At 39.0% G+C, this 12,033-nt stretch overlaps 1 protein-coding gene across 1 annotated transcript in view; it reads right to left on the bottom strand.

The window, feature by feature from the left end:
- Positions 1-965: 965 nt before the first annotated feature.
- Acat1 (acetyl-CoA acetyltransferase 1) overlaps positions 966-12,033 on the bottom strand; it is a 28,019-nt gene continuing 16,951 nt past the window's right edge. The window contains exons 7-12 of the mRNA XM_026399045.2: positions 11,878-12,028; positions 10,737-10,832; positions 4,655-4,768; positions 3,537-3,601; positions 1,693-1,850; positions 966-1,297 (exon numbers count right to left, since the gene is read on the bottom strand). Coding sequence (XP_026254830.1) covers positions 1,177-1,297; positions 1,693-1,850; positions 3,537-3,601; positions 4,655-4,768; positions 10,737-10,832; positions 11,878-12,028 — 705 coding nt within the window. The 3' untranslated portion in view covers positions 966-1,176. The remainder of the gene's footprint in view (positions 1,298-1,692; positions 1,851-3,536; positions 3,602-4,654; positions 4,769-10,736; positions 10,833-11,877; positions 12,029-12,033) is intronic.

The following is a 12,033-nucleotide window of genomic DNA, read 5'->3' as shown; positions in this document are numbered from 1 at the left end:
ACTACATAAAAATAAAAGCAATTCTCTCCATCTACATATAGAAAAATTAAAGAGTTAATTGTGATTACTCTATAGATGATTTTAAAATGTTCTTCCTCTGAATCTTTTTTTAATATGAAAAAGTTTATTAGCTTGATTTTCTGCAAATGTTATTATTCTTAATATATGATAGTTTGTATCTTAAGAATAGTTTTTCCCCATATAACATCTTTTTGTCCCTTCAAAAATAAGAATTCACAAGAATAATTTGCTAACAGATATTGTCTATAGAGACCTTTGCTGAACTCTCCTTCCCCACTGAATAGGAATTTCTCCTTTTCAAAGTTATAGTTGGAAGTCGATGTGCTTAGGGCATGCCTACGATGTTTGTTTTGTTTTGTTTTGTTTCCCCTCCAGGTAAAATGCAATTCATGATACTCAAGCTATGATCTATCTTGCTTAAGAACATGCATTGTGGGAGGGGGGTGTGGCTCAAGCGGTATCCCGCTCGCCTGACATGTGTGCGGCCCGGGTTCCATCCTCAGCACCACATACAAAGACGCGTCCGCCGAAAACTAAAAATATTTTTTAAAAAAAATGCATTGTGGCAGATTATAAGTGGCACTCTCTTCCCTTCTTTATAAATCTGTTCAGCAAACTCATTTCCGCCTTTTTTTTCACTCTTATGTTACTGTCATAATTCAGAAGCGAAACCCAGGATCTTCTCAGATAGATCTTATGTATCCCCAGCCCTGAATGCTGATTATAAAAATCTGCCCCAACTCTAGACTTCAGCAAGCGGGCTTCTCTTTTGTTTTTAGTACTACTATGCATGCTATTATCTGTAGGTTTGCCCAGAATAGTCAGCTCTCACTTTGAAGTTTGCTAAATTTAAATTATCTACAAATAACATTCAGTTGACCTAAGTGGAGGCTTCTAGCAACTTATATAAATCCCTAGCAATTATACACTTCAGATACTAGAGATAATAATATAGAAATGTGGTATTATTTATTTATTTATTTCAAAAGTTTTCGGGATGTGATTATGTTTCGTATTTCCTAGAAAAAAAAATAAAATAGAAAAGAATAAAAAATGAAATAGCATATTTTCAGTATAAGCTGACCCAAGGGAGTTGCACTAATTTCAGCAGGCTTTCCGGTGACACAGGGTGTCTGCTTTAATAGCAGAGGATGTCTACAACTTCTGAATCAGCATGGCAGAAGCACCTCCTCCTCCATTGCAGATACTGGCAAGACCATATTCTCCTTGCTTCAAGGCATGAGCCAAATGAACAACAATCCTGGCTCCAGACATCCTAGGATTAAAAAATCATTTGGTTCTTTAATGAAGAACAGAGTTTATGACTAACCAAAAAATGTTTCTATTCAAAAACCTTATTAGCTACTACTTATAGCTGAATTCATTACTTTTCTTAAATTTAGGAGATTTGTTACAAAAAGGGTGTCATCTCCTCTAAAAGCCTGAATATAGACATTCATCTTTAGTTTCTTCTTTAGCATGAAATACTCTTGTGTCATATCTGTTGTTACTGATCTGTTTTCACTGTTGGATACTCTCAGGAATGGTGTTTGTCTTATGAAGGATGGATTGGGAGGAAAATTGTTCAACCAACAGCAATAGGAATTATGAAGTAGCTGAAGTTTGTACAGCCAGATATTAACCTGGGTAAAGTTTTAATATTTTACTTACCCAATAGGATGTCCCAAAGAAACAGCTCCTCCATTGATATTCACTTTTTGGGGATCAATCTCCAGCATTTTAATGTTTGCTAGTACAACCACACTAAAGGCTTCATTTACTTCCCACATTGTAATGTCTTCTTTTTTCAGCCCTGCATCTTTAAGAACCTAAAAATTTTTAAGAGAAAGATGTTCAAATAATTAGCAGTGAAAACTTATTTTCATTGTTTTCTTGAGATTTTATAATTTTGGTTCTTATTTTCCTTTGATTTTTAATTTTGAAAGGATCCTTTTATTTTTTATTTTTTTAAAATTTTTTCATCTAAGTGCATTAAAATCAAAGAATCTTGTTTGCATTATCTTATGTCTACTTTGGGGACACAGAGAAAATTTGATTTTCTTCAACATCCCACAAATGCTTAAAAAGGTTTATTCATTTTTTATTAATAAAAAATGTTTATATATTCTTAAAATCTATCTTACTCATTATATATTCTTGGTCTGTCAAATGGAGCATAATACTTTGTATTACTATGTCATATTTATTTTTCCTTGTATCCCCTGCAGTTTGTTGTGGGGTTATATGAGACCTAAGTATTTATGTTTTGTAAAGCCTTACATCATATGGTCCTGCTATGTTCATCCTTCAGCATGTAGGAAGGCATTTTTCTGATTATCCTCTTGTTAAGAAATGTACCATTATGCTTTTTAATCTGATGTATTCCCTTTCAGAAGTTGTAATCTTCCTTTCTAAGATCTGCCACTTCTGGTCAGACTCATCATTCTCCTACCTACTACTGTTTCAGATCCTTTTCTAGTCTTACTCCTAATTTCTACTTCCTTGCTGTTTTTTTTTTTTTTTTTTTTTTTTTTTTTTTGTGCCACGGATTGAACCCAGGGGCACTTACCACTGGGCCACATCTCCAGCCCTTATTTATTTATTTATTTATTTTTATTTAGAGACAGGGTCTTGCTAAGTTGCTGAGGCTGGCCTCAAATTTGTGATCCTCCTGCCTTGGCCTCCTGACCACTGGAGTTACAGGTATGTGTCACCATGCCCAGCTCTGCTTCCTTTTTTTTTTCTGGGTGCTGTTCTCAGAAGTGCACTTTCAAGGTGAGTCCCTCTAGGAAGGGAATATTTGTTGGAGGCTTCTGAGATCTCTGAATCCCTAATAGTTCTCAGAACTCGTTGTTTGCTTATGACCCCTTAGTACTTTTCCACAGGGGCTTGGTGATTTCTGCTTTGATGGCATGTACAATTTGAAATATGTATTTTGTATCTAGTTTTATTCTTTCAGTCCTGATACCAGTAGTTTCCTTTCAAGATGAAGACACCTCCTTCTGGGAGTGACTGTTTGCTTTGAATTCTAATTCCAGGATCATTAGCATTCCCTTTTCTTTGCCACAGCTTCCCCATTTGTGGTTACTATACCAGGTATGTGCATTCAGCATTATACTTACAAGTTATTTAGTTATGTAGTTTTTATGTATTCTGCTGAAGATGTAGATTGTGTGTTACTCTGGATTTTTTTGTTTTGTTATCTTTATTGTTGTTTTCAGAAGTGGAAAGATTTGAAACCATGCTCTCTGCTTTTGCAAATGATGAACATCTTTTTAAATAAAATTTTTTTAAATATTTTTAGTTGTAGTTGGACACAATAACTTTATTTATTTATTTTTATATGGTGCTGAGGATTGAACCCAGTGCGTCACACATGCTAGGCAAGCACTCTCTAACACTGAGCCACTAGCCCTGCAAATGATTAACATTTTAAAGTCTAAAAACTGTGATCTTCGTATGAGCAAACCAGAAGCTGGCATAATGAAGTACAGACCCTTACTTTTTTTTCTCACCTTAGGTACAGCATATGCAGGTGCAACTGGAAAATCAATAGGGTCTACAGCAGCGTCAGCAAATGCTATTAATGGGGAGGGGGAAGATTGTTAAAATCTTGGTCACATCACCCAAAGCCTTTTACCTAACCCCCATAATATATGTAAATATATTCTTTTTCTAGTATTCTACACTATAATGTTATTCCATTCATGTAAGACGTTGATTTTTTTTTTTAATTATAGTTGGGTGCACAATACTTCTATTTATTTTTATGTGGTGCTGAGGATTGAACCTAGGGCCTCACACATGCTATGCAAAGGCTCTACTGCTGAGCCACAACCCCAACCCCAAGACATTGATTTTTATGGAGAGTAAGTTAGGGGTAATTTGCCTCTAGGGACATTGGCACTGGTTATCACAACAGGTAGGATGTTATCCCAACAGCTAAGGATGCTGCTAAACAGACCAGAATACAAAGAATAGTCCCCACAACTTAGTGAAAAGTATCATTAATACTGAGGTTAAGAAAACCTAGGGGTTTGGGTGAAGCATAATCTAGCAGTTGGAATGTAGCTCGGTGATAGAGCACATACTGGGTTCAATCCCAGTACCACAAAAGAAAAACACCATGATGTAAACTGAGGAAGTTCCAAGATTATTTTGTAAACAAAGTAACATCTTTCAAGTCCTAATGAAGACAGCAAGGCCAATTTTCCCTCCTCAGAAGAGGGATAACACTTGGGGCCGTGCACGTAATGTCTCTAGCCAAGGCAGATTTTCAAGATGGGCCCAGAGAGATTAAAGACTCAACCATAGCCATACAGACAATAAGTGCCAGAACATCTAGATTTCTTATTTCTAGACTTCTAATCCCCTATCGTTTTTTATTCTACCTGGCTGCCACTCCAGGTAAAACATGTACCTGGTTTTCTCCTTGTCTTACAGGATAGGAAAGGGTTTTATTTAAGTATACTCTTACATAAAGCAAATTAAAAGGAGTTTCATATTAAACTGAAATATGTATCAGTTAAATTGTATTACTACTTTGTAACTACTGTGTATCACCAACAGGGAAACCTGATTTCATGAAGAACTTAAGAGAAATTTTAGGAATAAACAAGGTTAGACCATCTACCTGCTATTCTTGCCAGTGGTTTCACATTGAGTCTCTGGGCTGCATCTGCAGTCATCAGAACCACAGCAGCTGCTCCGTCATTCAGTGTGCTGGCATTGGCAGCTGTTACTGTGCCTGAAAGCAACCATGAGCATGAAGTAAAAATATTCCTTCACATTGAATTCATTTGATTCAATCTAACCAGTACAGGAATATTTCTGGGTTGTTAAATGTTTGAAGAGATTACTAATATGGCTGGAGATTATCCCTACCCTCATGAAACATATACAAAGCTAAGTATAAAAGAGTGCCTTCTTAAAACCAACTTAGGTAAATGCTGGTCAACAACCCTTCAAAGATAGGAACCAGTTCATATTTATCTACCTAGCATCTTCCTTTATCCAAAATTTAGCAGATATTGCTATATATTTTCCAAATCAGTGTCAACATTAGTTCTTTTCTTCTAGAATCACTTAAAAAGTCAATGAACACTAAAGACCACAGAACTGCATTTTTTTTCTTTTTTTTTTGTCTGTACTAGGGATCAAACCCAGAGCCTTGTGCATACTAGGCAGGCACTCTACCACTGAACTATAATCCCTGACCCCAGAACTGTACATTCTGAACAAGAATTCTATGATATATGAACTGTCAATAGGACTGGATTTGTAACTCAGTAGTAGAGCACTTGTGTCCATGTACAAATAAAAATGTTGGGTTTTTTTGTTTTGTTTTTACCATCAAAAAAGCTCTTTTAAAGAAAAAAAAATGTCAACAGTCAAGCACATGCCTGTAATACTAGGGGCTGAAGCAAGAGGATACCAAGTTCAAGGCCAGCCTGAGCAACTTAGCAAGACCCTGTCACAAGATTGAAAAATAAAAAGAACTGGGGGAGGGGGGGGGCTGAGACTGTAGCTCAGTGGTAGAGCACTTGCCTTGCATGTGTGAGGTACTGGGTTTGATCCTCAGCACCATATAAAACTAAATAAATAAAGATATTGTACCAACTACAACTAAAAAAAAAAAAAAAAAAAGACTGGGAGGGCTGCAGTTGTGGCTCAGTGGTAGAGCACTCGCCTATCAAGTGCAAGGCCGCAGGTTCAATCCTCAGCACCCCATAAAAATAAATAAATAAAATGGCATTATTTTTTAAAAATGGGGGCTGGGGGGGGGGACTACGAATGTAACTCAGTGGTAAAGTGTCCCTGGGAATACTTTGATACTTGGAACTCAGAAATTCAATCAGGAAAGAGGAAAAATTAATTTCAGATCGTTATCACAACCGTATACATTCCAACTTTAAAGCAACAGAATGGATCGTGTGTATGTGTGTATTGTAGATAAAAATAAATATAATAAAGGTATTATGTCTATGTGCTGCTGAGGATTGAGCCCAGCACCTCACATGTGGTAGGCAAGCACTCTACCACTGCTCCACAACCGTGGCCCCTTGATCTTTCCTTAAAAACTTTTAAAACAATCTGGGAACTTGGTGTGGTGGCACACACCTGTAATCCCAGCCATTAGGCAGGTTGAGGCAAGAGGACAGAAAATTCAAGGATAGCCTCAGCAACTTAGGAACACCCTGTCTGAAAAAATAAAATGGGTTGGGATATAGCTCAGTAGTAAAATGCTTACCCTTACCTTACATGAAGCCTTGAGTTTGATCACTAGCACCACTAAGAAAAAATGGTATTTAAAACACTGAGATCACAGAGAAGGAAGATGGCGGCGAAGGGAGTGCATCACCCCCGTGTACCGCGTCACTGTACGGGAGAATGACGAGTTAGAACCGCTAAAAGCTATCTTGTTAGGAATTTCCATCAAAATTGGGGTGCTCCAAAACCTAGAGGAAGGATTTTCATCGCACGAGGATCAACTACGGGGGCTCAAACGCGAGCGATTTGTCAGCATGGAGGGTCACGCTGCTTATTCAGCAAATCGCCTCGCAGCTAGAGTCTGTGGCGCGCGCTGGGAAACGACGAGATAGCAACACAAAGATACAGCGCTGTGGATTCTGTGGGCTCCTGCCAGCTGTGCAATCACTGTACTCAGTGCTGAATTCTGGGTTTGAGACAGGGGAAGGAAGATGTCCAATTCGGTTCTCCACACTGATCAGACCAGAGGAAGCCAGCGGCCACCATCTTGGAGAGCTGACGTCACCATCCCTGTTTTCGACTGATCGCAGCTCATTCAGCTATAGAACAAGTAATTTCAGGCTGCCATTCGCCTGCGTCTCACAGACAAATTACTCAGGCTCAGTGCTAAAGAACCCGCGGAAACTGCTTCTTGGAGCCTGCTCCTATCAGAACATACACCAAGCCCGGAGCGGCCAAATTCCGGCTCCCGGAACTGCTCTGGCCCAGGGCTAAAGAACCCGCGGAAACTGCTTCTCGGTTCGGGTCCTGCTGAATACTGTGGAGGCCAGAGGGGCAGAGTAGAGCCACCGCCCGCGCTCAGAACAGCCCAGCGACCCGCAGGCATGGTATCACGTCACCCCAACTCCAGTAGGGGCCGAGCAGAACCGCCGCCCGTGCCCGGAACAGGCCCAGTGACCCGCCGGCGTGGTAGTCACGTCACCCCAATTGGAATAGGGGCAGAGCAGAGCCGCTGCCCGTGCCTGCAATGTAGGCAGACCTGCAACTGACCGGCGGATCAGGCCCAGCGGCCTACCAGCGTGGTAGACACGTCACCCCAAATGGAGTAGGGGCCAAGAAGAGCCGCCGCCCGCGCCCAGAACAGGACCAGCGGCCTGATGGCGTGGTAGTCACGTCACCCCAACTGGAGTAGGGACAGAGCAGAGCCGCCGCCTGCGCCCGGAACAGGCCCAGAGACCCGCGGGCGTGATAGTCCTGTCACCCCAATTGGAGTAGGGGCAGAGCAGAGTCGCTGCCCGAGCCTGCAAGGTAGGCAGACCTGCGACCGACCGGCAGAACAGACCCAGCGGCCCGCCAGCGTGGTAGACAGATCACCCCAATTGGAGGAGGAGCACAGCCGCTGCCCGTCCCTGCAAGGGAGACTTTTCAACTATACAAGAGCAATATAAATATATAGGGGGAAAATTTCAAAAAAACAGTTTCACCAAGCAGAAAGAAACGCTAGCAGTATGAAAAGACAAGGAAAGAAAGGACCACAAGCAATGCAGGTCAACTCAACTTTAGAAGAGGTAACAGATGCAGCAGATGGAATGTCAGATAAAGAATTCAGGATATACATGCTTCAGATGATCTGGATTCTCAAGGAAAACATTAGACAGCAAAATCAAGACAATGAAAGATCACTTCGACAATGAATTACATAAACAAATCCAAGAAGCAAAAGATCAAATATACAGGGAGATAGAGGTTATAAAAAACAAACAAACAGAAATCCTAGAAATGCAGGAAGCAATAAACCAACTTAAAAACTCAATTGAGAATACTACCAGCAGAGTAGAACACTTAAAGCATTTCAACTTGAAAAGAACATAGACAGCTCAGCAAGACTGTTAAGAAAACATGAGCAGAACATCCAAGAAATATGGGAAGTTTTCTCGTATTATTTCATTGAATAGATTGCTCATTCCTTTGGATTGGACCTCTATACCTTCCTGTATCCCAATGACTCTTAAGTTTGGTCTCTTTATGTTATCCCAGACTTGAAGAATGAGACAGAATCCCAAATCCTAGAAGCCTACAGGATGCCGAATGTGCAAAATCATAAGAGATCCACACCTAGACACATTATAATGAAGATGCCCAACATACAGAATAAGGAGAGAATTTTAAAAGCTACAAGAGAAAGGAAGCAGATTACATTTAGGGGTAAACCAATCAGGATAACAGCTGATCTTTCAACACAGACTCTGAAAGCTAGAAGATCCTGGAATAACATATTTCAAACACTGAAAGAAAATGGGTTCCAACGAAGAATCGTGTATCCAGTGAAATTAAGCTTCAGGATGGAAGATGAAATTAAAACCTTCCACAATAAACAAAAGTTAAAAGAATTTGCAGCTAGAAAACCATCTCTTCAAAACATCCTCGGCAAAACATTACAGGAAGAGGAAATGAAAACCAACAGTGGGAGGTAGGACAGTAAAGGGGGGGAAAATAATCAAAGAGGAAAACAAACTATGTTTAGTAACATAAATATACAAATATGGCTGGAAGAACGACCCATATCTCAATAATAACCCTAAATGTTAATGGCTTAAACTCACCAATTAAGAGACACAGGCTAGTAGAATGGATCACAAAACAAGACCCAACAATATGCTGCCTACAGGAGATGCATTTGATAGGAAAAGATATACATAGACTGAAGGTGAAAGGTTGGGAAAAATCATATCACTCATATGGACTTCGGAAACAAGCAGGAGTGTCCATACTCAAGTTAATCAAAAGGGATAAAGAGGGACACTACATACTGCTCAAGGGAACCATACACCAACAAGACATAACAATCATAAATATATATGCCCCAAACAATGGTGCAGCTGTGTTCATCAAGCAAACTCTTTTCAAGAGTCTAATAGACCACCATACAATAATCATGGGAGACTTCAACATAATAAGAAAACAAATAACCCAATCAACAAATGGGCCAAAGACCTGAACAGACACTTCTCAGAGGAGGACATACAATCAATCAACAAGTACATGAAAAAATGCTCACCATCTCTAGCAGTCAGAGAAATGCAAATCAAAACCACCCTAAGATACCATCTCACTCCAGTAAGATTGGCAGCCATTATGAAGTCAAACAACAACAAGTGCTGGTGAGGATGTGGGGAAAAGGGTACACTTGTTCATTGTTGGTGGGACTGCAAATTGGTGCAGCCAATTTGGAAAGCAGTATGGAGATTTCTTGGAAAGCTGGGAATGGAACCACCATTTGACCCAGCTATTGCCCTTCTCGGTCTATTCCCTAAAGACCTAAAAAGAGCATGCTACAGGGATACTGCTACATCGATGTTCATAGCAGCACAATTCACAATAGCAAGACTGTGGAACCAACCTAGATGCCCTTCAATAGAAGAATGGATAAAAAAAAATGTGGCATTTATACACAATGGAGTATTACGCAGCACTAAAAAATGACAAAGTCATAGAATTTGGAGGGAAATGGATGGCATTAGAGCAGATTATGCTAAGTGAAGCTAGCCAATCCCTAAAAAACAAATGCTAAATGTCTTCTTTGATATAAGGAGAGTAACTAAGAACAGTAGGGACGAAGAGCATGAGAAGAAGATTAACATTAAACAGGGATGAGAGGTGGGAGGGAAAGCGAGAGAGAAGGGAAACTGCATGGAAATGGAAGGAAGACCCTCAGGGTTATGCAAAATTACATACAAGAGGAAGTGAGGGGTTAGGGAAAAATAATACAAAGGGGAGAAATGAATTACAGTAGAGGGGGTAGAGAGAGAAGAGGGGATGGGAGGGGGGATAGTAGAGGATAGGAAAGGCAGCAGAATACAACAGACACTAGCATGGCAATATGTAAATCAATGGAAGTGTAACTGATGTGATTCTGCAATCTGTATACAGGGTAAAAATGGGAGTTGATAACCCACTTGAATCAAAGTGTGAAATATGATATATCAAGAACTATGTAATGTCTTGAACAACCAACAATAAAAATAATAAAAAAAAACAACACTGAGATCACATTTGCACCAACATTCAACAATTACTTACGAAGGACCTCTAAATACCAGGCACTGATATTAATGAACAATACTATTATTATTTCAGTCCTTAAGGAGTTTACAGACACTTGTAAACCTGACTTTCAGTTCATAGTTAACATGTTGCACAATGTCTTCTCTAGGATTTATATATTAAAGGTATTAACAAGCAATTTAAAATATACTTTGAATTAATACTGTTTTATTACTTTAGTCTGATAAACTAAAAAATGTTAACATTCAGTCTGGGGATGTAGTTCAGTGGTAGAACACTTGCCTAGCATACGCAAGGCCTTGGATTCCATACCAAGCAACCCCCCCCAAAAAAAAAAAAATTAACATCTAGATGTCTTCTAGAATTACTCTTTAATAATCCTTAAAGAATAAATATAGTATATTAATTCCATTTATTCTTAGGTTTGATTTTTTACTCACCATTTTCTTTTTGGAAAACTGTCTTCAGCTTTGGAACTTTACTAAAATCCACACGTTTATATTCTTCATCTTCTTTCACAACTACATCTGGTTTACCTAAAACAAAAATATTTTAAGTAAACTCAAAACAAATAGTCATTCAGCAAGAAACTGTTGTATAAGGTCCCTAGTGGTCCAAGCCTTCCTTTATATTCATGCATGTCTTAAACCAGCCTGAGAAAATGCTCATCTAGAGCATTATAACCTCTATTATATTAGTGCCATAAAGAGAAGTTTATTAAGTAGCTTCATGCAATTTAAATTTTCTATACATCCACATTCCATTATCTTCTCGGCTCCCTTCTACGATTATTGATTCCAGGGGTAGATTCCTGGCCAACAGAGGACAAACTCTAGTATTATCCAGAACACAATAATCATTTCTGGAATAGATATGTAACCTAAAATAAGTTAATGAGTCTGTACCATGGGTTTGTTTTCCTGGAGTTGGAGAAAGGGTCTTTTTCTACTTTGAGAGCCCTACAGATGTGATACTAGAGATGGAGGCAGCACCTTCAGAAAGCCTGAAAGAATAGAGCATGCCAAAATAAGAATTAAGAAGTATGTCCTAAAAGTACTGGATGTCTGGGGGTTTTCTTTGTTTTATTTTATAGTACAGATGTCTAGTTGCAATCCCTGAAGCTCCCAGAACAGACTGGTTGCTGTCATTCATCTTTCAATTCTAGGAAGTACCCCCACACCTAGTAGTCATCTAATATAAATCCCCTCCTTTCTTTTAAACATCAAGCTAATATGTTGTCACACAAGAAAGAGTTCTAGTAAATACATTTCTCAAATTAAAAATAGTCTCAGGCTGGGGTTGTAATTCAGTGGTAGTGTCTAGCATGTATATAGTCCTGGATTTGATCCCCAGTACCACAAACAATGCTTAGGAGATCTTATCATTAGATTGAAATCTGACATTTAATTGGGTTGACATGTTATATCTAAAGTGGAAGCCCCTCCCTTTAACCAGAAGTATTGGTATACCTAAATTAAAAGGATTATAATACTAATTTAAAATGTAAACATAAATCCAGCAAGATGTAAAAGGAAAAAAAAAGTTTAAAAATTAATCTACTTCGGAGCATTATCCCTCTACCTTTAACTGTAATTGTGACAGGAATAACTTCATTTCCAAATTTTCCAGCTTCCCATGCAGCTTTACTTCTGGTGTAAGAGTTAATAGCATAAGTATCCTGTTCATCACGTGCAATATTCAGCTTCTTTGCAGTATTCTCAGCACAGTTACCCTGAT

This window comes from Urocitellus parryii, chromosome 4, assembly GCF_045843805.1.
Source record: "Urocitellus parryii isolate mUroPar1 chromosome 4, mUroPar1.hap1, whole genome shotgun sequence".
Taxonomy (NCBI): Eukaryota; Metazoa; Chordata; class Mammalia; order Rodentia; family Sciuridae; genus Urocitellus; species Urocitellus parryii.
Note: the sequence above shows the minus strand (reverse complement) of the source record. Positions and strands in the feature narration are given on the sequence as shown.